The sequence below is a fragment of the Diabrotica virgifera genome, chromosome 2 (genome assembly GCF_917563875.1).
Source record: "Diabrotica virgifera virgifera chromosome 2, PGI_DIABVI_V3a".
Lineage (NCBI taxonomy): Eukaryota > Metazoa > Arthropoda > Insecta > Coleoptera > Chrysomelidae > Diabrotica > Diabrotica virgifera.
In genome coordinates, this window is record NC_065444.1 from 252,767,808 (window position 1) to 252,794,379 (window position 26,572).

The following is a 26,572-nucleotide window of genomic DNA, read 5'->3' on the forward strand; positions in this document are numbered from 1 at the left end:
TTAGTTTGGAAAGTCAGTATGTTATTTATATATATAATAAATAAAATTGGTCCTAATACCGTTCCCTGTGGTATACCAAAGTTAATGTTCCTTGTACTACTTTGTGTCCCTTCTATTCTCACTACTTGTTGCCTGTCCTTTAAATAACTGTCCATCAAATTATATGCTTTCCCTCTTATACCTGTGTCTATCAGAGTATCTAGTAATTGTGTGTGACTTACTGTATCAAAAGCCTTTGCCAAGTCTAGGAATACACAAGCCGTTGGTATATTGTTATCAACTAAGTTATATATTTTATTTGATAGATATGATATGGCATTTTCCGTGGAGAACCCTTCTCTGAAACCATACTGTTTATTTGATATTAACTTGAATTTTTCTAGGTATTTTACTAGCTGGTTCTTTAAAGCTTTTTCTAAAATCTTACAAAGTGAACTAATTATGGAAATTGGTCTATAGTTTTTTGTTAATTTAGGATCACCTTTCTTGTGTATGGGGACAACTACGGTTTGCTTTAACTGTTCGGGCCATTTTCCTACAGCAAAAATGCTATTTACTAAATGTGTAATGGGGCGAGTTAAAATATGCCCCAGTTCTTTTAGTACTTCTGATTTTATGTTATCCATTCCTGGCGCTTTGTTGGATTCCAGTGAGTTTATTATAATTTTAATGTCATTTTCATTAACATCTGCTAAAAAGAAGGAATTCAATGTAGTACATCTTTTTGGAGGTTGAGATAAAGGTTTTATTATTTTTTGCGCGTATTTTTCTCCGACTGTGGAAAAATAATCATTAAATTCTTCAGCTATCTCATCAATGTTCGTAAGAGATTGGTTATTTTCAGTAACTATTTCTTTGAACTTTTTGGTATTATTTTGTTCGTTATTACAGTTATTAACTATTTTCCACAGATTTTTGGAACATTTATTATTTTTAATAATTTCTTGTCTGAAATAATCTTTCTTTGCAGCTTTAATAACTATATTCAAGTGTTTACGGTATCTGATATAAGTTTCCTTTATCTCTTTGTTACCTGGCATATTTATATGTTGTTTGTATAGTTTATTTTTTTTATTGATGGAGTTTACTAATCCTGCTGTAATCCATTTTTTTCTTTTAAAATTATAACGTTTTATTTTAATGGTGTCAGTATGTTTATTTATGTAAGACGTTAATATCTTTATTAAGTATTCCGTTAAATCATTAATATCTTTTAAGTTATAATATTCAGTCCAATCAAAATCTTTAATGTCCAATTTTAAGTTGTTGTAATTTAATATTTCTTTCTTTCTGTTGGGTAGATTATTTATAATATTTAGTGGCACAGTGACTACAGTTGCCTTATGATCTGTAATATTTGTATCTAGAACAGCTGCCTTGCAATCGTTTATTGGATCTTTGGATTTAAATTTTACAAATACGTGATCCAGACAGTTATTTAGTCTTGTTGGTTTATTTATTAAAGAATTAAAGTTGTATTCAGAGAGAGTATTTAAGTAGTCATTAGCATTATCATTATTTTCTAATATGTTTATATTAATATCTCCAACCAGAATATGACAGTCCGCATGACATGATTTTGTTTGTTCTAGATATTCCTTTAGGTGTGACACGAAATGTTCTACATTCGTTGAAGGTGGTCGGTAAAGAGCAGTGATTAGTATTTTTTTGTTATTATTACATGTTACCAGCATTTGTATTACTTTATGTTCCCCTACTTCTATAATTTTTGTACAGTGATCAAGATAGTTTTTGAAGTATAGTACTGTTCCATCATTTTTATTAATATTTCCTTGGTTGTAAATTATCTCGTACCCTTCAAGCTTATGACAACCAACGTCGCCAATACGAAATGCTTCCGTTAACACGATACAGTCAAAGTTGCAATCTAATTGTTTAATCAAAATTTCAAATTCATTAAAATTCCTGTAAATGCTCCTTATATTTTGGTGTAAAATTTTAAAATGTTGATCATCATTTTGTAAGTAAATTTTTAAATTTGATAAGTTATTAATTTCTTTTGTTTCAAAAGGTATGTGATTAATGTCCCTAATGTATGTATCCATAATATATACAACACAATATTCCTTATATGAAATATGTTATAATACGATACAAATATAAAATAATTCAAAAGAGTGAGGAAAAAATATTAGAAAGAAATAATTAATTAATAAACTTCACTTTTTCTCCTGTTTCTCAATGACAGAAATTGCAATTTATAAGTAAATCTAAATTACAGTAATCTAAAATAATAATCTGTAAATCTAAAATAAAATATGGTATATAATTAAATCTAGAATATATTAAAATATAGTCTCACTGGATATGTGAATTAAGCAAACTAGTTTACTTTTTAATTATGCTATGAGAAGTGGAAGTGGAGTTATTTCTCTTTTTATTGTCTTGAAAGCGAGTATTGGGCTTGCTGGTATTTTTTGAAGATGATGGTGTTGTATTTAGGTCACTCTTCTCTTCTGGTTTAAATTTCGGCTTTTCGGTATTTCCTGGTAGTGGGTTGTTTTCTACACGGGTGTCTGTCTCTAGTTTTGGTGTTGATGGAGCACTATTTGAAAGTCTATCAGTGCTTACTTCTTCAGCTTCAATTAAGTCTTCAATGGTATAGGGCTGATTATTTACGTAGAGTTTGCCGTTTTTTATGTAGCTGTTTTCTTTATTCTGCTGTTTTGCTAGGAATAAATTTTGTCGCAGTATTTTGGATTCTTGTTGTTGTTTCTTTGTTAACACCGGTGCAATGGAAATACCCTTTTTTTCTTTTAATTTAAAACAGTTCTTTAGGATATCTCTTCTCATCCAATGGTTTACAAGATCTATTTTTAATGGGCTGTTGTATTTATTTCCCAAAGTATAATAATTATTGATATCAGATGGTTTAATTTCAACTTCTACTAGGGAAAATATGCGCAAACAAATATCTTGAATGGTTAGTTTGTTTACAGATGTGTGTAGTCCAAAGACTACAATACTATTTTCGTTGCTGTTTATTTTTATTTGTTCAATTTCTTTCTTTAATGTTTGATTTTCTTGTTCTAACGTATTATTTTTCTTTTTCAAGTCTGCAATCTGTATTAATAATCTACTTTCCAGAGCCTCTATTGCATTTTTTATCTCTGTTCTATTTTTTCTAATTTCTGATATTACTTCATGAATTGTTATGTTGTTTTCGTTTTCTCCCATTATATTTAATATTTACAGTTTACAGTGTGTGGTCACCTTTATTACAATGAACTTTAATAATTACCTTCGGTATAAAAACGTTTGGTAAATAAAAACTTAATTCAGTAAACAAATTCTGTATAATTTTATAGATATTTATATGAGATTTTCTTTATTTCTTCGTTGTTAACTTGTTATTCAATTTTAATTTTATTTCAGGCTCTTACTTGTAATTGGTATTGGTATATTGTTTATTGCTTTAATTTTAATTTAATGTGTACATACCAGAATTTTATGTTTTGGGAGAGAGAACACTTCTAAACGTCTTGTTAACAACACGTGGCCACACACTGTTGTATCAATATAAGCCAAAAAGAATAATTAGTGAATGTCACGCCACTATAATATATTTTATTATTGGTCTTTCAATGCTAAAATCAGGATAAAAAAGGTATTTTATCCATGGTTTTAATCAATATAATTCTCACCATTACTTTGTGTTGTATTTGCAACCTTGTGTAAATGAAAAATAATTCCGCCATATTAAGAATGTCAACAAAAGCCGGCCCTGCATGCAACCTTTCTCTCAGGGCCGGTTGTTCGAACGCTAATCAACAATGATCACTATCAAATATTTAATTACTGTCACCAAAACTGTCAATGTCAACTTTTATTGGGTTGCTGAAAACATAATTGATTAAAATTATGAGATTAGTTACTCAATTAACATAACAATTATTAACATAATTGATTAATTAATTTCATATTATATTTTCAGCAACCCAAACAAAGTTGACATTGACAGTTGGGGACAGTAATTAAATATTTGATAATGATCATTGCTGATTAGCTTTCGAACAACCGGCCCTAAGTGCAACTAAAATTTTATTGATACACGCCAGAAATGTGCGAGACTTTTCTCAGTGTACTCGCGTGTACACTTGCCAACTCGATACTAAAATTAAGTACATGCTAACAACAAAAGAATCGCCGTCCGTGTCGGTTCTTGTGAGAGATATGTATTCTTTGACTTTGATTAAATAACTCTCTTTTTTAATAAGTAGACTACGTATTTGTTGTCTGTAGAAACAACATCCTTAATTTATCTAACAGTAAAATAAAAGATAGTAGAATAACAGTTTGTTAGTTTTATTTTTACCATCAGATTGACCAGGGGCGGCTTTTATTATTTGGGAGGTCATTATAAATCATTTATAGTATCTCTATAACAATAATGTGAAGGAGGAGTAAGGGGAGAAAATATAGTGAGATATATAAAATCTCTTCGCTTAGAATGTATAGGACATATACAGAGTCGCCCACACTCAGATATGTTGAGAAGAATAACTAACTGGACACTACTATGGCACAGAAGAAGATGGCTGAATGATGTAGAAGAAGATATAAGAGCAATGCATGTTAAAGACTGGAAAGTTTACAGTTTATTCGCGTGAGACATGCAGTGGATGAATGTAAACATTAGTTAATAGCGATGTCGTCACCGGCAACATAAGAGATGGCGATTTCCTTTCAGATTTTAAATATTTTGGATAACAGTTACTTGTATAATCGCGTAAATTATTGAATTATTTTTTTCTTGTATATCAAGGGGTGCTTATTATGAGACTAACTTTTTCTTAAAAAATTTTGCCCCGGAACACCCATTTTCATCCCTTTAAAGGGGGTAATTTGTGGTTTTTGTGAAACGTAGCCCTTCCTGTACGTTTTTGCAAAAAATTCCTTAATAGAAATATATGAAGAGGACTATATTTCCTACAATTTGTTCCACGATAGCATATGTCTATTTAACGGGGGTGGCGCCCCAAAGTTGACAAGTTTTTAAAAAAGTGTATTTTTCCCTAACTGTAATAGGAATCAAGAAGAAAACCTGCGGCAATTAATCACAAATAAGTGGCTGATTTTTTGGTATAGGTTTCATTTCAGGGCAATAGCCCGTTTTTTATTTACAGGGTGTTACATTTTAAAAAACCTCTTTTTATACCATCTGAACCGCTTATGCTAGCATAAAAAACTTTCAACGATTACCCATGTACACGTGTTATTTACAAATTTGTATAATGTACCCCAATTTTTCCCGAAACTACCCCAAAAAAGGAGAAATAATAAAAAAAAAGTGGTTTTCTTGGAATCCTTCACACACAATGCCCTTTATTAAAATGCTGCATAATATTATTTTGTGCACGTTCTTATTACCCATGCATGGACACCAAAACCGATTTCCAGGTGCAAACGCTGTAGCCAAAAAAAAAATAAAACGTGGGTTGAAAAAGAAAAAATTTTTTTTCGCTTTTTGAGCCCATATGGGCCTATACTCAATCACTAAGAGGGTTTTTCATAATTATATATTTATGGTTATTGCAAAATCCCTGCGCAAACTACCCCTATCCCTGAAAATAACTGGCGAGCATGTTTTTACGATTTTTTTATTACCTATGCATTTTTTTGAAAAAAAACTTATACAAAAATTAAAGACCACTATTTTCTCTACAAATAAGGTCCTATGCATTTTTGAAGTTATACTTCTTTACCGGCGATAGAGGGTGATTTTTTTATATGTTAAAACCTATCAGCCCGGCGCATGCGCATTATAACTTTGTTCTGATTGGATGTTCAAATGACATGTCAAAAATTATCCGATATGGCAGCTGTGGTTTGGAGGTAAAGGTAAAGGTAAACAAATGTATAATATATTAGTTTTATTGTTGTGAGGACAGAAACAAAAAAGTTTATAATATTGTAGTGACTTTTAAATAGTTTTTAAAAGCAACAGGTACGTAATAATTGTTAATGTATCATGGGTATAAACCTACCTATTTGATCTGCCAAAATACATAGTATGTAGTACTTTTATTTATATAATTTGATTACCATCAAAATTTCTATCAATATTCACCTAATATATTGTTTTTTTACTCTATGTTTTGTTGTATTTTTTCAATTCTAAATCATTTCAATTCAAAATTATAATAATTTGATCAATTTTCAAAATATGGGCCATTCCACGAACATACGCCTGTTTTGGTTTACTTCGACAACGAATATTTTACTGTGCAACATAAGAAATACGAAAGTAAATGGCGCTAATAATTATTCCAATAAACAACAATGTAATTTGCAATTTACTTTCGTTCTTTTTATTTTGCACAGTAAAATATTTGTGGTCGAAGTAATCCAAAACAGGCGTATGTTCGTGGAATAGGGTATATCAAAATATCACAAGTTTAATCCGTTAGTCGATCTTCGTAAATAATGACACATAGTGTCCATGGCTAAGCGGAGAAGGCGAATGAATTCCAATGCCAACCACTCTTATCAGCGTTGGTTCGAGTCCCAATAGAAACTTTCTTTTTAGTTTTTTTTAATACATTTTATGATTGTAAGTATATTTATTATATAATTGTATTTTCAGAAAATACGTATTTAGTTAAAAAAATTTTCGACAATTATTGTTCAGACATCATTTGTGGCTTGTTTAATGTGTTAGTGTGTGTTTTATTCTTTTATTATTTTAATTTTTGGCACTGTTCTAATAAAAATGTTTGAGAAGTAGTAAGTATAAATTAGTTTAATATTTAAACAAAATATAAATAAAAAGTATATTAATTTCGTTTAAATCATATAATATAAGTATAACTTCTTACGTGCGTACAAAGTACACACACATTCTTTTTTATTTTTTTCGTATAAGCAACCGTTACGGCACAGTGGCGCCGTAAACCTCAGAAATGTTTTGGACCACTTTTTTTTTCGTCACCTATTCATTTTATTGATAAAGTACTTATGGCAAATAAAAGAACACACTGTCTGCTACACATTATGACTGATGCATATTTTACTTTTTTGCACCCTAAAGCCACAGTGGTAACCCAAGAATCAGTTTTTACATATTCTCTTTATTAATTCTCCTTTTTTGGGGTGGTTCCGGGGAAAATATGGGGGTGCATTATACAAATTTGTAAATAACACTTTTACATGGGTAACCGCTTAAAAAATTTTTTACGCTAGCATAAGCTGATCAGATTTTTTTTAAGTTAACACCCTGTAATTAAAAAATAGGCAACTGCCCTTAAATGAAGCCTATACCAAAAAATCAGCCACTTATTTGTGATTAATTTCCGCAGGGTTTCTTCTTGATTCACATTACAGTTAGGGAAAAATCATTTTTTTTTTTCTAAAACATCTTTTTTAAACTCTTGTCAACTTTGGGGCGCCAACCCTGCTAAACGGTGGGTGATAGACATATGCTGTAGCGGAATAAATTGTAGGAAATATAGTCCTTTTCATATTTCTGTTAAGGAATTTTTTGCAAAAACGTACAGGAAGGGCTACGTTTCGCAAAAACCACAAAGTACGACTTGTGTCGAGTTTGCGAAATTCAACCTCTGTTTCCTACACTAACAATAAAATATAATAATCGAGAAAAGAGACAAAGTAATATTATAACGTGATGTTAATAATAATAAACTGTTACTATGGAACGAGTAGGTACGTTTTGAGTACCTTTAACAACTGTAATTTTTGTTTACATGGACTGCATGTCTTATTTCAATTTAGTGTAGTAGTTTAGTGCAAGGACCGGAAGAAATGGAAAAGAGTCACGACAGCAAAACACACAGCAAGCTATAAATGATAATAAAATAGAGAAGTAATCCACCTCACCCAAAAATAGGATTTTGAACGCCATGGCGTTATCTATAATCCCTAAGGGGTTGTAATGCTTAATGAATGAACGAGTAGTGATCGTGATAAAGAATTACTTTAAAAAAGCACGAGCTGGCGTGAAACATTCGACTGAAGCGAATGTTCTTACAGTTAATTTTTTTACGATTAACTTATTTTCTCTGGTAATTCAAATAACAACTTGAATATCTTTTTAGCATATTTCACAGTTACCTATATTACCCATTTCCTCTCTATTGAGACGACTTGGTACACGTTTCGGTCGAAAAGTAAATCTTAAAAACTATTCTGTTGTTTTATTGTTTCGCATTTAAGTTTCCATCCGTAACTTTCGTTATGAAGGTCAGCTTCAATAATGCTTTATGACCTTCTTGAACATAATTCTGAGGCAAACAGATCATAATAGTTTGAAAATTCCATAACCATAGCCTCCGCTCGATTTTATAAACCAAGACTTATCCGAGAAACAACCAAAAACCAAAAATTTATGGTGTTTTTTTAAGTTTTTAATGACCAATGATTAAGAATTCTAAGTATCCGCTGGGAGCGTTAACTTGACTTCAATTACTAACGTTAACTTCAATTACTAAGCTCAAATACTGTATATTAGCTTCTTACTGTTTATGTCTTAATTTATATTGATTATTCTAATTTGGAAATAAGGCACAATTTAAGTTAGAAAATGATTTTATTGACCTTTCGACTTCCACTTCGTTATCGAAATACAAAATATAAATTTAACAATAATTATTCTAATTTGGAAATAAGGCACAATTTAAGTTTGAAAATGATTTTATTGACGTTTCGACTTCCACTTCGTTATCGAAATACAAAATATAAATTTAACAATAATTTTGTTTATGTTGCTTGGTAAAAAAATCTTCTAATAATTTAATTTAATGACTGATTCATATCGACAATTCAGACATATATTATACATTTTAAAGTAGAATACTTTAAAATATTATTGCCAATATTTATGAGTTGCGTTCCTGGGGCGACTTTATTGAAAGATAGTTCATTCGATTACATGAAATCAACTTTAACTCAAGAATATCCCTTCCAAAAAAATCATAGCATGTGATTTGTCTTTAAAAAGACAACCACATTCAATGATAACAGTAAAATTCTCATGTTAGTGATTCCATAGTAAATCAAGAGTAAAAACCAGGAAAAAATCCATAGACATAATAAGGGTAGACAACACATACCGAGCAAAATAGCGTAACGCGCGGGCAGTCGGTAGGTGGTTTATCTATCTCTTTTTACAAAGCGATCTCATACATGTGACAAATAAAGATAGCTATACCCAGAGACATGTTAACAATAAACCAGGTTAGGGATATGCCACTCAATGCATCGGGGTGTAACGCCAATATTAAGTACAATGGTCTAGCTATCTTTGTCTGTCGTGCGAGTGTGAGCGTATCTCCCAAGAGGTGGGAGTAATGGAACGACATAGACACCGAGGCGGCGGTCATCATATGCTAGAGAGAGAAAGCTAAGCGCCGGTAGAGAGAGATAGATAGACCACCGACCCGAACTGCTCCGCGTTACGCTATTTTTCGGACCTGGCCTAATCTATGTGTTATTATATCTATGGCTATACCACTCAAAGTAAAATAGGGCTTTTCATAGATTGTCATTTGTTTCGAGCTTCTGTCGTGTGTTATATATTCTGTGTATAATATTAAATACACGGATTATACGACATATGACAGAAGCTCGAAACAAATTACTGTGAATGAAAAGCCCTATTGATATTGGCGTTACACCTCGATGCACAGACCGGCCCATACCTTGCCTGGTCTACACTTTAGTATGTCTATGAAAAAACCTCATGATATTCTTTTTCTCATGATCATCTTTCAGTGCGTCACAGTTTTTCGATTTCTCTCTAACGCATTAAATTGTATGTGACAGAAAAAAGGCACGTCTGTGAATACTTTGGGTAATTATTCTAGTTCGGTGTCTATTCTAGTTGTCGATAGATGGCGCCATAATCAAAAAAGAATTATTTATTAAATAAAATAATAATATTATCAATATAATCTGTACAATTTATAAGACTATACAAATGAAAGAAAATACCATTTTATAAATGCAATAGACACAATTGATTTGGTTTTATTCCAAATTGAAAATAAAATTTGACAACTGTCAGATTTAACTAAAATGTCACGCTAGAATAAATGTCATAAATGTGTATTATCACGGACTTACCTTTTTTTCTATAATTTGTGACGCACTGAAAAATGTTCATGAAAAGGAGAATACTAGCAGGGCTTTTCATTCACAGTCATTTGTTTCGAGCTGCTGTCATAATGTCGTATAATTCGTGTATTTTAATATTATACACAGATTATACAACATATGACAGAAGCTCGAAACAAATGACAATCTATGAAAAGCCCTATTGTAAGTTTTTGGCCTTATACTTAGTTTACTCTCAAAATTAACACCAAACTCTGATTTTATATGGCTATTTTAAATAATAAATGATGTATCCTCGATACGTTATTGACGTACTAATCGTGGTATTTTCTTTCTGTTGACTTCCTCTTTTAATATGGGTAACCACATCCTACTACATTCTGCCAAGGAATTTGCGACACAATCGTTTGTCTTTTAAATACATGCTATAATTTTTCGTAGCAAAACGTAGCAAAAAATAATTGCTAAAACTGGACAGTTGGGAGTGGGATCAACGAATGGGCTATATCTGAACGTTTTCATAGGTAAACTACAAATACTGCGCCCTTGATGAGGTGTAGTAGGAATTTTTATCTTCTACGTTTCCAACAATAAATGAATATGTCAAAATATTCTCAAACAGAGTGAACCAACTTTTACCGTCTATGCTTTTACCTCTGACACACCTTTGCTTTTTAAACCAGGAGGAGTTAACTAGAAAGACAGATTCACACTCAAGAAAGTCAGAAAGATTATGTCGGCCTTCGACGGTAATCCATAAATATTATATTATACTAATATGTCGCTAAAGAGTTCTAAAAACTACTTTTTATATAACCGCAGACTAAAAAGTCTATAAATTAAAGGAATAACTCAGAAACACACAAAATATCGACAATATAAGTTAATTAACCTATGAAGTGCCAATAATGTCTGAATCGTCAAAATTGCATAAATGTCATTAGTGTCAAAATTTCAAAACAGTGGAGTAGTACCCACGGTTCTTAGACATTACATTAATAAAGTCTAATAACCGTGAGTAGTACCAAAGATCTTTGAGTAGTATACACGGTTCTTAGACATTACTACGGTTGCCCAGATCGACTAACCAATGAACATTAAGGGTGCGATTACGTCACGAGTGTACTGTCATTTGAATCGTAATATGATTTTTTTCGAATCCTGAAAAACCAATAAGTATTTTAGAAAAATTTAAACGCAGAATGAAAGATTACATTATTACCGAGGGCGGGAAGCCCCTTAGAATAAACAAGCAGTTTTTTTGAATGAAATATTTGAAATTAAATATCACACTTCTCTTTTATTTTCAGCCCTGTAACTTATTAAAATATACATTATAGAAGTTTTCAGGGACTTTCAGCCCTCGGTAATATTGTAGTCTTTCATTCTGAGTTTAAATTTTTCAAAAATATTTATTAGTTTCCTCAGGATTCGAAAAAAAAAATGAATACCATTAAAACACATTGAGAATTTTGACATGCGTCAAAATTTTGCATTAACTCAATATGAAATTCTAAACTGTTGAATTCCAGCTTCCCTAATTATTTTACATCAAAAGACATTAGAAACTATTTGTAGAGGATTGAAATCTGTATTGAAAACAACTGTTAAAATTGGTCTACGAATTAATCATATTCCAAAAATTTGTAAAAATGTAATACATTTCAGTTTTTCAGCCCAAAATTAGGCCACACACAATGAAATAATGTTCATATTTTTGAACTGTCAATATTTTTATTATATCATTTATTGTTTAAAAACAATACAGTTGATAAGATACCCTCAGTTGGGGAGAAAGTATTAATAATAAAGATTTTCTATTCAGTCAATGGTGTAAGCACTGTCAGTTAAATAGTAACGTGTGGCCTAACTTTTACACGCATACCTATTCTAGCAAATGTATCATATTTTTCAAAATTTTGGAATGCATTTAAATCGTAGAACAATTTTAACTTTTGATTTTAATACAGATTTTAATTCTCTACAAGTATTCTCTCATGACTTTTGATGTAAAATAATTAGGGAAGCAGGAATTCAACAATTTAGAATTTTACATTGAGTTTTCTATGGCCCGTTTTACGATTCACCATCCGGTATAAGATAAAATGTGTATTATTTGTCTTATTATTTAATAATAACACAAATAATACACATATATACACAATAACACACATTCAATGATCGAAAATCATTTAAAAATATGGGATTGTGTACTCTTGTGACGTAAAGTCAAAAATATAAATCTCCCCACCACCGTCGGTCAAGACAACCGTAATAAAGTCTAATAACGGTGGGAGTAGTAAACTTACCTGAGATTGGATCAAATAGGGCTTTTCATCGATTGTCATTTGTTTTGAGCTTCTGTCATATTATGTTGTATAATCTGTGTATAATATCACGGATTATTGGGACCGTGCAAGTTCGGCAAAGCGACACCTATTTCTACGCTCTGCAACTTTATTCGCACTTTTAATTATATTGGCCAATTATATTTTTTAGTCCCGATTACTGGATAATCAAGCAAGGCCAAAAATAAGATTCAGGTTATGTTATTAAAACGTAAACAATTGTATGTAGTAAATAAAATTAGTTATTAAAATGAAGTACTGCAAGCAAAATACAATTAATTAAATTTACCTTCATATCATAATATTGTGGAGCAACATATAATTTTTCTTCTCCAATGGCAATAGATATGAAATTTACGTCAATCTGACAATTTCAATCGACAATATGAAATATTTAAGAAAGTTGCAATATTTCTCCGCTATTCGCGCACGATCGTTTCACGTATCCCTTCCAAGTACTTGCACACCGCGAATACGACATATGACAGAAGGTCGAAACAAATGACTGTGAATGAAACAGAGACATGTTAAGGATAGACGGATAGACCGGGCTAGTCATATGCCACTCAATGCATCGAGGTGTAACGCCGACATAGGATTGAGTGGTCTAGTCATCTTTATCTGTCACATGCGCGGGATCGCTTGGTTAAAAGAGATAGATAGACCACCGATCGACTGTTTCCATGCTGTTTCCGCGTTACGCTTTTTTGGTGAGTATGCGGTGTCTACCCTTGACATGTCTCTGGATAAACCACCTACCGACTGCCCGAGCGTTACGTTAGTTTGCTCGGTATGCCTTGTCTACCCTTATTATGTCTATGGATTTTTTCCTGGTTTTTCCTCGTGATTTACTATGGAATCACTAACATGAGAATTTTACTGTTATCATTGCATGTGGTTGTCTTTTTAAAGACAAATCACATGCTATGATTTCTTTGGAACGGATATTCTTGTGTTAAAGTTGATTTCATGTAATCGAATGAACTATCTTTCAGTCCCAGATCCCAAGTCGTCCCAGGAAGTCATCTTTATCTGTCACATGCGCGGGATCGCTTGGTTAAAAGATATAGATAGACCACCGATCGACTGTTTCCATGCTGTTTCCTCGTTACACTTTTTTGGTGAGTATGCCTTGTCAACGCTTAATATGTCAAATGTCAATGGAATGAAAAGCCCTATTACAAACAAGCATAAAGGTGGATTTTCACAGATCCGATGTCCGACAGTACGATGATACGATAGAAATTTCAGAGAATTTCATTGGCTGAAAAGTGACAGATGGGTTTTCGTACGAAATTTAAAAGTCATCGGAAGAAGTTAAAATTATTTTAACTTTTGCACGAAAATCGGATGAATTTTGACACTGTTGACATTCTATCTTGAACGTCTTGATAACCTTACTTTTGTGAAGTGTTTATGTTTTTGATATATTGAAATGGAACAACAAAATCGTAATTATAAATGGATGTTGTTCTGAAACTATTTTCTTACGGCATTTTTGTAATTAACTATTTTTAATGAGAAATAAGCCACAATTTTAATAAAAAAAATGATTTTATTTTTTAGTAAAATTGTGGCTTATTTCCCATTAAAAACAGTTAATTATAAATGGATGTGATGGTTATCCTCTTCAAACAGATAATTTGACGAATCCATGATGATCCAAAAAGAATAAAATCGAAATAAAACTATCTATCTGTTCCTGTTCAATATCCAACAGCAAACATTTGTATCAAATATCAATCCATGGAATAATCTGACATATTACACAAATGTCAAAAAATTTCGGATACGACAATCAAATATAATCGTACGAAAAAATTTCGTATTTCGTGTCTTCGGATATCGGATCTGTGAAAATTAGCCTTAAGGACTTTTCAACGATTCTCATTTGTTTCGAGCCTCTGTCATATGTCGTATAATCCGTGTATAATAGTATAATATTAATATCCGTGTATATTAATATCCGTGTATAATATTAATAATAAGAAGCGTTAAAAAGTCCTAATATGGCGCACTAAATTTGAATGATTCCTCCTTGTTTAAAAGCAGAGCATAGAAATATGTGGTAATTTTTGAATTCAATTATCTTCAAGACGGTCCTGTCGCTTCACACCATTGACCATTCATATATTTTATCAGTCACGCGAGCGAATGAAAAGCCAATTCCAATTCCAATACGAATTGATACGAATACGAGTACGAGTACCGTCAGGTTGGTCAATTCAGTATTCAGAATCGTAGAATTTTGAATTTTCCGTACGTGTACGAGAGTCGTGAGTGAATCGTATCGTATCGTGGTATCTGGTGGTATCGTATCCGGTCCGGTTAGCTAAGAATGTGTCAAACAGGGAAGTTTTTAAATTGTTGTTAATTTAGAAGTTAATTTTTTTATTAAGTTTTACCTAAGTGCGAAATTTTCAAAAATGGGCCAACACGTATCTAGAACAGATTTCGAATGGGTATATACCGAGGAACCTCACGCTAGCCGCAGGAAGCAAATCTTAGGTTAGTTGATTCACTTCCTTAAATAATCATAATTATTATTATAATAATAGGTATTATCTAACCTTTAACCGGTTCTTTATAAACCGTCTGGCAAGCAAATTTACAACTTGAAGGATTTGTTTATTGCAGTTTTATAAAAATCATATTGCAGTTTGTTTTTGGCAAAGGTTTATTTTTGTCATGTTTATTTTTATCATTACTTAATCTTTTTTGGAAAAAAGTTTCTAAGAAATTCCATTATTTTTATCAGTTTATAGTTATGATTCACTATCACTATTTAATATTAATAAGCAAGCCAGCTGCACTAAAAATGTTAATTGGCACAAATTAGATGTGTCAACTATTGATAAACCTAATAAATATGATAATAACATACTGAAAATTAAGAAGCAGTAGGTATTATCAAAATCTATTATGCAAAATATAATACTCCCAACAGATATGTGACATACCCTGAACACAGTTGGATTGTTATCTAATGTTTATACAAATATTAGAATGCTAATATATTTTAATTATGACAAATTGATTATAAGTTAAACAATTATTTGGCATGCAATATGTACCTAATATCAAGGATAAAGTCAAAGACTGTCAAGACTGGGCAGCACCGGATTAACCATATTAGGCGGACTAGGCGGCCGCCTAGGGCCCACGCAATTGACGGGGCCTGCATCCCGCTCAAATGCATTAATTAATATTGAATTATTTAAGCAGTAATTAAAAAAATGTAAAGTATTAAATAAATCAAATAGGGCTAACTGAGAAAAAAAAAGAGAATGGGTAATTTATGATTTCCAATCAAACTCAGTTTTTTACTTTGTCTTCTGTCAAATATCAGGAAAATACAATCGACTTCAAGACAAATTAAACAGTTATCTTCAAAGGCATTTTAATATTCCATGTTCTAATCATTCCTTCAATTTGGTAATCAATTTTGCAAGCAAGTTTTGTTTAGAAACTGGTAATTATTTTGGTATGGCACATTTTTTTTTCAATTTCTACCCAGAGATGGGCCTTATAGTCCATTCACTCATGGTAAAATATTGCAAAACCTCCAGATTTTAAAGAACCGTTGGATTCGAAAGACGAGCTTGGATTGACATGAAATTTGGCATACGCATAGCTAACATGTCAAAGAAAAAGTGATCTTGTACCGATGTGTGTTTTTGCTCTAAGGTTGAGTCCACCCCTTCTCGGGGGGTGAAAAAATATACCGTCAAAATACGTCCAAAAGTAGATAAACTGACTGATTCTAAGCAACTTTTGTTTAATAGAGTTTTTCATCAAGTCAACACATTTCCAGTTATTTGCAAGTGAATATGTTCATTTTTCAACAAAAAAAAAACACTTTTTACACGGTTTTTCGCAAATTACTAAAAAAGTAAGTATTTTATGGAAAAAAATATTCTTAGCAAAAATATAGCTTTTAAAAATTGAAAAAATTTATTTATTTTATTTATTTATTTATTTACGGGTTTCCCCAATTTAAAAAAAAATATACATATATAAACAATAAGTAGAAGTAAAAGTAGTATTAGTAAAGTCCAGTAAAACAGTAAAAAAACTAAAAATAAAATAAAATGAATTAAATGAAAGTGTGACAGCATAAAACTGTAGTAAGTACATTACAATAAAACTAAATTTAACATACACACAATCCACGTTATGCAGTGACAATACATAATAGTATAATATAAACTGACATTAATCATCTAACTACAGACAATAAAAAAATTAACACATTACATAATACAAAAGCATTATCCATGGCAAAAATTAACAAATCCACTGAAAATATAATATTAAATATTAAACATAAGTGCTGACCGGAAAAATTGATTTTAGTTGGTTTTTAAATACTCGACTGGAAGAAGAGAATAAATCGATGTCCAAATCATTCAGGCGACTTAAAGTTCTATCTATTGGTGAGTTAAGACCATAGTTAGTTGAATGATGAGGTACATGGAACAAGTTATTATTTCTCAGATTATGGTTTGGAATATTAAAGTTTATTAATTTTAATAAATCAGGACAATTGATTTCACTATTTAATAGTTTATAAATAAAAGCTAGATCATTTATAATTCTACGGTCTTTTAAGGAGTGCAAATTGAGATCACTACGGATGATGGTATAGTTGTGGTTTAGTTCAATAACATTATATCCCTATCTGTATGCTGCAAATCTTAAAAACTTATTTTGAACTCTCTCGAGACAAACAACATGAACATTATAAAATGGTGACCAGACAATAGAGGAGAATTCTAATATAGATATAACCAATGATGAGTAAACAGCCTTTATTGTATTAAGGGAAAGATCAGCACAACTGCGAAGTATATAACCCAGTACTTTTGAAGCCTTTGCTGTCACATAGTTAATGTGATCCACAAACGTTAAGTTTTCATCGAATATTACTCCTAAATCCTTTACTGCTCTAACATAAGAGAGCGCTTTACTGTCGATGACATATGATGATTGATATTTTTTTGCAACTTTGTGGAAGCTAATGAAATGACATTTATTAATGTTTAAAAAGAGTCTGTTTTTATTACACCACTCAACTAAATTATTGAGATCGTTTTGAAGGAGACTACAATCTTCATGATTTTTGATAGATCTGTAAATCTTCAAATCATCAGCAAATAGCAAGTACTTAGAGTGATTAAAACATTCACCTATGTCGTTAATAAACAGATTGAACAGAAGGGGCGAGCAATGAGCACCTTGTGGAACTCCAGATTTTATTTGTATTGCATCTGACATAAATGAACCCAGTTTGACTTTTTGTGTGCGACCTATTAAATAGCTATCAAACCACTTTAAAAGCTGATCGCTGAAACCATATGCCTTAAGTTTATGTAGCAGTAAGTAGTGGTCAATCCTATCAAAGGCTTTTGAAAAGTCTGTGTATACACAATCTACCTGACATTTTCTTTCCAGATCTCTGATAATAGATGTTTCATAAGATAGTAAGTTTGTAGTTGTGGATTTCTTGTGCATAAAGCCATGTTGATAATTATTTATTAATTGTTGACAAGTAAAACTAATATGGTTATAAATCAACTTATCAAGTAGTTTAGGAATGGTCGATTGTTTAGATATACCTCTGTAATTTTCTATATTTTCTCTTTCGCCAGATTTAAAAATTGGAATTAAATGGCTAGTTTTCCATTTATCAGGAAGAATGCCTAATTTCAATGATAAGTTATATAGAACAAACAATGGTTGAGTTAGACTGTAAGCACAGTTTTTCAAGAAAAAATCGGGAAGACCATCCGGTCCAGCTGTTACATTATTAGAAAGTTTTGACAAACCATCAAAAATAACTTCCGCTGTCAAAGAATCACACTTTATAGATGAATAATTATTAAATGTGTCATGATAACTTACATCCAGGGAAGAAACATAAACTTCAGAGAAGTAAGCAGCAAAAAGTTCACTTATCTGATCACCATTCACAGCTTTTTTATCAGCTAGATACATATTATTAGGAACATCATATAGATTATTTTTTCGGCTAAAAAATCTCCAAAATGACCTGGGATCGGTATTAAAATTATTTTCAAGGTCTTTTTTGTAATTCACAAAACATTCTTTAGATAAAATATTACATTGACTACGTAACTTTGAAAATTCTATGTAATAACAGCGATTGCCAGTATTCTTGTAATTTTTGTGAGCTATTTTCTTTTGGATGATTAAATTTCTCAACTCAGCATTGAACCACTTTGGGAAAGTTGATACCTTACTTTTCTTTTTGGGCACAAAAAGATTTAATGCCATACTCATAATATGATAGAAATTGAAAAAATAATGAAAAAATGAAAAAATAATGTATATGTGCAGTCTGTAGACCCAGTAGAAGCAGAGTTGTAGCTTATGAAAAGTAGGTTCTTATTCGTCAAATTCCAAATCAAATATTTCAACATGAAATAATCAAAATATCAAATTTTCATGGAAAACTCATCGTAACTTTTTTAAATGTTTAAAACAAGCATTATTCTTGTTTTTTAAAAAAGTTTCTAGCATAAAAAGTAAGCAAGATACGCTCAGAATAAAGTTGATCCATTTTTGGGTAAAAAACTGTTGAAAATAACCCCCTAATTAGCATCCCAAATGAAACTAATCCATACGATTCACAAGCTACTTTACTACTGTATTGTTATATGCTCTGTAAGTTTCATCGGTATAAAGTGCTTATTTATAAAAGGGCTGCAGTAGAAAGTCCTTAAACAAGTCACTAATAACGAGTGTATCCATTTTTGAAGTTATACTTCTTTACGTGCGATATGAGGGTGAATTTTTATATGTTAAAACCTACGATCCCGGCGCATGCGCACTATAACTTTGTTCTGATTGGATGTTCAAATGACATGTCAAAAATTATCCAATATGGCAGTTGTAGCGCAGCTGTGGTTTGGACGGTTGACGGTTTGGTTATGTATGGTTGTTGCGTTTTAAAATTTGTGGGAAGAGAAACAACAAAGGTTAGTTAATAGTTATACTGCCTTTTTAAATAGTTTTCATATTATATTTTTGAAGTTATACTTCAAAATGTTTTAATTTATGTATGTATCAGTCCAGAAAAGGTGTGGAAAGAATATATTAGTGTTTTTAAATATATTTTTCTACAAACGTGTTAAAAATGCAATTTTTAGGACTCCATAGGAGCGTTAAAAATGCTACTTTAAGGCACTAGTGCTTTAAAATTTTTAAGGCACTGCAGTTAAAAGTGAATTGTCAAATTGTCAAACGTCAAAATATTTATATTTCATTTATTAACATTAATATTAATAATACAACTTGCGCAATTTGAAAAAGGTGGTTTAAAAGGTTTTTTATTATAATTTTGTGTCTTTGGATTTGTCTTCCTTGGGCGTAAAATAATAAAACATCTATTTTTATATTTCACTTGTCACCGTGATGTATAATTATGTATATCTGAAAGGTAAATAGCATTCGGCTTGATGGCCTTGTTGGTAGAGCATTGGACCAGAGATCAAAAAATCGCGAGATTGCGGGTTCAAATCCCGGACGATTCATATTTTTTTCTTTTTTTTTTTAATATTTGGCATTGTTTAGTTTTGGTTCATTTTTGGTAATTATTGTTAATTTTTTGTATTGTAACTGTTAAGTAGGTATATTTATTTCGTTGCAATTATATTATAATAGAAGTATAACTTCTTACGTGCGTACAAAGTACACACACATTCTTTTTTTTTTATTTAGCTTAATGCCTCGACAACTGATGGCCATTGGCATGGTACAGTGGATTTTTCCAATCAGGTACCTAGTGTAATGTGTAGTGTATGTGTTGAGTAAATATCTTACTACTTAGCAAAGTCGAAGTCATTGTTTTTGCAAAGAGGCGCTAATTGTATCCGAACGTCTGCGGTCCCTCCGGTGAGTACCGATCCCACAAGGATAGAAACTGTTTTCATTTATTAATTTTTAATAAATATGAAAAATTCTCTACTCAGGGTATGCAAATTTTAAACAGTCATATCTTAACCAATTTTTATCTTCCAAAAAAGCAAAAAATCCTAAATATTCAGAAAAGCAAAACCTACATTTTTTTACTCTAAGATTTTTGGTATCACTACAATTCGACAAGCGAGCGCTGGTGGGTGACCTTGCTTGAAATAATTTTTAAGCTATTTTGAAAAGAAAGATATTTTTTTTCAAAATGTCAAACAAATTGTTTTACTTTAAATCCCAGTATATTGAAATATAAGCACTGTGAACTGGTGAAACTTACAGATCATATAAATAATAAGTGCAAATTAGGGGGTGATTTTCAACATTTTTTTGCCAAAAAAAAAGGAATGAACATTATTTTGAGCTTTACTTACTTAGTTTGATACTAGAAACTTGTTAAAAAAAAACAAAAATAAAACTTTTTTAACACTTTAAAAAAGTTATACTGGGTCTAGACCTGCTTATACTGGGTCTACATTCTACATACTTTATACATACACCATTTTCTACTTTTATATAAGTACGCTATATTTTTCCTAAGAATATTTTTTCGACAAAATACTTAATTTTGGAGTTATGAATTTGCGAAAAACCGTCTAAGAACGTGTTTTTTTTTTGTTGAAAAATGAGCATATTCACTCGCAAATAATTCACAAAGTATTGATTTAGTAAAAACACTCGATAGAAATTTACTAAGATTTAATCAATTTATCCATTTCCGCACTTATTTTGAATGTATATTTTTTCACCCTCGAAGGGGTGGCACTCATACCCAGGGCAAAATCACATATCGGCACAATATCCCTTTTTTTCTTTGGCATATTAACTATGGACTATTAATGAGAACTTGTATATGAACAGAATGAAAAACTTGTATACTATATGGTCAGCTAGATTTGATACTGTTAAAGCAGTACAAATGTTATAGAGGAAAATGAATAAGTATTAAATAGCTCTTTTAACCATTATGTGGTGCAGCATTTAAGAATGTTTTAGTGCTGCTAGTGAACATTAAAAGATCCGACTATAAATTTATCAGATACAGTTATTTTACTTAAATCTTTAGCAAATTAATAGAAGTAAAAACATAAAAATGATCTTTTTTGCTTTGTCGTAATTTATTTTTGGAGTAACTACGTCCAAAACAACGTAAATATCAGTAAATTTGTTTTAAGTAAATCGTCGCTATAAAGGGGCCTACTTCGTATGGCCGCCTAGGGCCCCATGATGCCTTAAACCGTCACTGTGACTGGGACATGTGCAGAGACAAGAGGATGAAAAAACTACATAGAAAGTATTACAATGGAAGCCGATAGGAAGGTGAAAAAGGAAGGCCCAGAACGAGATGGTTGGATGACATGGAAGACGACCTGAAAACCATGAACATAAGACAATGGATAAGAAGGGCAGAACAGAGATCTGAATGGAAGGACAGAGATCTGATCTGAGAGTTATGATGCCAAAAGAAGAAGAAGAAGAATATCAAGGATCCTAATACCATTGAATATTAGTAAACGGAATCATTATGAATTACCTAGTACTATGAATTATGGCGATATTTCAACGGATGATCCTCAACAAATTTGTAACTATTTTGGAAGTTTTTTTGCCTCTTCATATACGATTTCGAATTCTAGTTTAGATACAGCAAAATCGTTTCTATATAATAATTATATCGGTATTAATAGCTGTGATATTAGTGAAGTAGATGTATATAATAGCATAGAAAAAATAAACCTTAATCTAAAATGCGGCCCTGATAATATTTCACCCATTTTTGTTTATAATTGTAGATTCATCCTATCTCAGGTTTTATGTAAAGTTTTTAATTTGTCGTTGTCTCAAGGTGTTTTTCCTGATAAATGGAAAGATAGTTATGTTACCCCGATACACAAAAATAACGATAAGAAATCTATTGAGAACTACAGAGCAGTTTCAAAAATCTCTATTTTTGCTAAAATCTTTGAAATGTTAATAACTGAAAAAATATATCCAAAAATAAAATCCATACTAATAAACAAACAACATGGTTTTATGTCAGGTAGATCTACATCTACAAACCTACTTGTATTGGAGGAATTCATTTTAGAGGCCTTGGAGAGCCGGTGGCAGGTTGATGTGATCTACACCGATTTCTCCAAGGCATTTGACAGAGTGAATAAGGATATATTAGTTAAAAAATTATCTGCATTAGGAATTCATGGATCATTATTATCATGGCTTGAAAGTTACTTAACAAATAGAAGACAATTTGTCAAAATTCATGATTGCTTATTATCAGAAATTAAAGTCTTATCAGGAGTTCCTCAAGGAAGTCATCTACCTCCAATGCTTTTTAATTGTTTTGTCAACGATGTTTTAAACTGTTTTTCCGATTGTAAAATATTACTGTATGCTGATGATTTAAAGATATTTAGGGTAGTTAAAGATGTAAATGACTGTCTTCTAATACAAGAGAATCTTGATAATTTTTTCAGGTGGTGTTGTGACAATAAACTAAATTTAAATATTGATAAATGTAAAATAATGAGATATCACAGAATCTTACAACCTACACTCTTTAACTATTCTATTGACAACAAAAACTTAGAAATTTTAACATCCTTTAGGCATTATTTTTGACTCATCTTTGAGTTTTACTAAGCACTTTGAGTTTGTTGTTAATAGAGCTTTGAAGATGCTTGGTTTTGTAAAACGTAGTCTTTCTGATTTTAATAATATACATTGTCTTAAATCTGTCTATTGTGCATTAGTTAGATCAATATTAGAATATTCAAGCTGCATATGGACACCCTATTACAGATGCCACATCGATAATATAGAGAAAGTCCAAAAAAAAAATTCTAAGATTCATGCATATAAACTAAATATACCATCTGAAAACATCAATTATAGTGAAATTCTCAACTTATTAGATTTATCATCACTGGAAAATAGAAGATCATTTCTTGATTTAGTTTTCTTATATAAGATTGCTAATGGATTGGTTGATTGCTCAACACTTCTTGAGAAGATAAAATATAGAGTTCCTCAATGTAATACTCGTAGTAAAGAACTATTTTTTGTAGGCTTTCATTGCACCAATTATGCACAGAACAAAGCAATTGGAAGAATGTCTAAGGGGGCCAATAATATCGATATTGACTTTTTTGACTGTTCATTGCCTAGTTTTAAGAAAAAATTGAAAAAAAATAAAATGCTAAATTGTATTTAATATATATGTTACAGTTCAAGTTGATTATCCAGTTGGAGTTGACTTTTACTAGTTCGAGTCAACTCTAACGGCTGGTTTCAGTAAAAGTTGATTATAAATATAAAATGAAGATTTATATTCAACATTTACTAGTAAAAGTAGACTCCAACTAGTTAAAGTATACTCTTCCCAATGCCATTTAGTAAAAGTTGATTCTGATTCACACAAACAGCCGATTCTAGAAATTAAATGTTACTGAATATGTTCAAATTAGTCTAGGCCGTATCATCGCCCCCGTTAGGTAAATTACTCTGATTCGAATTTTTTGCACAAACTTACTCAAAAAGAGGTCCTTATAACAAATCTACTGGGTGCCAGGCAGTACGTTGATCGATAAATTGTTTAAACAATTTTTTTAGACAAATTCACAAAAATAATTTTTTCACTTCGAACAATTTTTTTTAGATCATTTGGGTTGTTCTGAGCAAAAAAGGTATTTTGTGATTTTTCTATAAAATTGATTGTTGTACTGTAAAGAGTTATACGCGATTTAAAATTTGAAAAATGCGAAAATAGCAATTTTCAAGGCTTAATAACTAGGTTAAAATCCGTTATTATGAAAGTCAGAAAGTGACCAAATCAAAGTTTATAGCCCCCTCTACAAGATATAGCAAAAATTTTTGTCACTATTTTATTACTAAGCTTTATCTTTAATTATTAACAATGAGCGTATTAACTAAGTGCGTATTAGGCGGCCGTCAATGGTGAGTGCTAAAGAGATGCACCATTCCGGCCGTCCAATGGTGAATCTCACTCGCACTCACATTGACGGCCGCCTCAATACACGCTTAGCGCTCATTGTTGATAATTAAAAATAATATCTTATTAATGAAATAATGACAACAATTTCTTAAGGATCTTATAGAGGTAGCTTTAATCTTTGATTTTTTTTAGTTTCTGACTTTCATAATATATAATATCGTATGGCATTTTTGCCTTTCGGACAGCTCCGGTGCCAATTACACCTTTAACCCTGTTTCAAGTAACTAGTGTCGATGTACACTAACCCAGGGGGACCGACGGCTTAACGTGCTCTTCGAGACACGGTGAGACGGCTCGTGTCATTATTTGAAATGAAAATGGTTTGTCTTTGGCAGGGCTCGAACTCACGTGCACTGGCGTATGAGGTCAGCGATTATGCCGTTACTCCACGGCCGCTCGCTCGACTTTCACAATAATTATCTTTAACCGAGTTATTAAACCTTGAAAATGGTTATTTTGGCGTTTTTCAAATTTTAAGTCGCTAATAACTCGACAACAGTCAATTTTAGAGAAAAAAAGGCCCAAAGGATCTAAAAAATATTTGTACGAAGTGAAAAAATTATTTTTGCCAATTTGTTTAAAATCATTGTTTATCGCCAAACGTCACTAAAATCATTCATTATTGTACTCATTTGCCCTCATTTTCGGCAGTAAAGTAACACTTTGTTGTATTGAAAGAAGAATGTTACTTTACCTGCCGCGATTATTAATCAGATTAACCGAGATTGAATGTAAGTGGTCAATGGCAGCAGTCGATTATTTATTTGAGTGAAATTAAAATTTATTTACTTTAATTATTAAAAATATTGTACAAAATTTATCTTATTATTAATAAAATTTATGTCAAAAAGTAAAATTCTCTAGTGTTTCGCAATTATATTCATACAAAATAAATCAAAACTTTACAGATTTAGTAATTAGGTAGGTATACAATATTGATAACTATCGATTAAACATCAAAAAATTTTTATTTCGTCTAAAATTAAAAAAAATTCCTCAAAGTTGTAAGTAAGTGTTAATGTTTTTTATGATTGACGATACAATTTTGTACGCACCACCTCAATACTCTTTATCGAACGCGTCTGTTGCTCGCTTCGCTTCCTCTGCTCGTAATATCAGACTCGTTCGATAAAGAGCCACTTTACGGACTTGGTACATAAATAACTATTAAACAATTTTTCGACCATGGTACTGCCTGGTATCATCTGTCCGACAGCGAGTATAACTCCTCGTTAATTATAACAGGTAGAATGACAAATGAGGTGTCAAATGAAAGATTAATATCCAAGGATGGTACTAAAGGTGACAAAAACCTAGGCTGTCTGTTCGTCCGTCCGCGAATATAACTCCTCCGTCATTATAACAGGTAGATTGACAAATCTTCTTCTTCTTCTTTTTGTATAGACATTACTTTGTCTGTTTTTTCAATGTGCCTCTAGTAAGTTGTCGTTTCATCGTTTTCGTGGTCTTCCCACTGAACGTCTTCCTATTGGGGAACCGTCTCTCGCTGTCCTGACTACCCTATTTGTTGTCATTCGACTTATGTGGTCATTCTATTCTATTCTTCTGTTTATTACTCAGTTATTAATGTTATCCACCTTGCATCTCCGTCGTATATATGTACTTCTAGCTCTGTCCCATAGAGTCTTACTATCGATTTTTCGAAGGGTTTTCATCTCGACTGTTTCGAGCAATCCTTTTGTCCTCTCTGTGTCGGGTTGTGTTTCTGCCGCGTATGTCATTATTGGTCTGATGACTGATTTGTAAATTCTGCCTTTCATTTCTTTTCCGATATGACAAATGAGGTGTCAAATGAAAGCTTATAATCCAAGGATGGTAATATTCATTTTCTTCTTTCATCCATTAAATCCAATATTTCCTCTTTCATCCATCTTTGCTTCCGTGGTCGCTGTTTTGTAAGCATTTTAGTTGCCGTTGCAAGGGCGTGTCTGATTTCCTCCCGAAGGCAAAAGTTAAAGATGTTTAATTATATGAAATTGTGCTAAAAAACACTGCGAAAAAGTAAAACCCATTTAAAATACATTGTTACTTCAGACACACTTTAAACCCTTCATGCACTGCTATCTATATTTACAATTTTCACACAATAAAACCTTTACATTAC

General features: G+C 31.4%; 2 protein-coding genes across 3 annotated transcripts in view; one reads left to right on the plus strand and one right to left on the minus strand.

Moving 5' to 3' along the window:
• The window catches only part of LOC126880538 (uncharacterized), a 391,874-nt gene that overhangs the window by 92,882 nt on the left and 272,420 nt on the right, over positions 1-26,572 (minus strand). The window lies entirely within an intron of this gene.
• LOC126880537 (sphingolipid delta(4)-desaturase DES1) overlaps positions 14,618-26,572 on the plus strand; it is a 99,171-nt gene continuing 87,216 nt past the window's right edge. For both annotated transcript variants that reach the window (XR_007696629.1, XM_050644460.1), the window contains exon 1: positions 14,618-14,948. Coding sequence is in view for 1 of the 2 variants with exons in the window: in XM_050644460.1 (XP_050500417.1) it covers positions 14,867-14,948 (82 nt within the window). In the remaining variant the exon portion in view is untranslated. The remainder of the gene's footprint in view (positions 14,949-26,572) is intronic.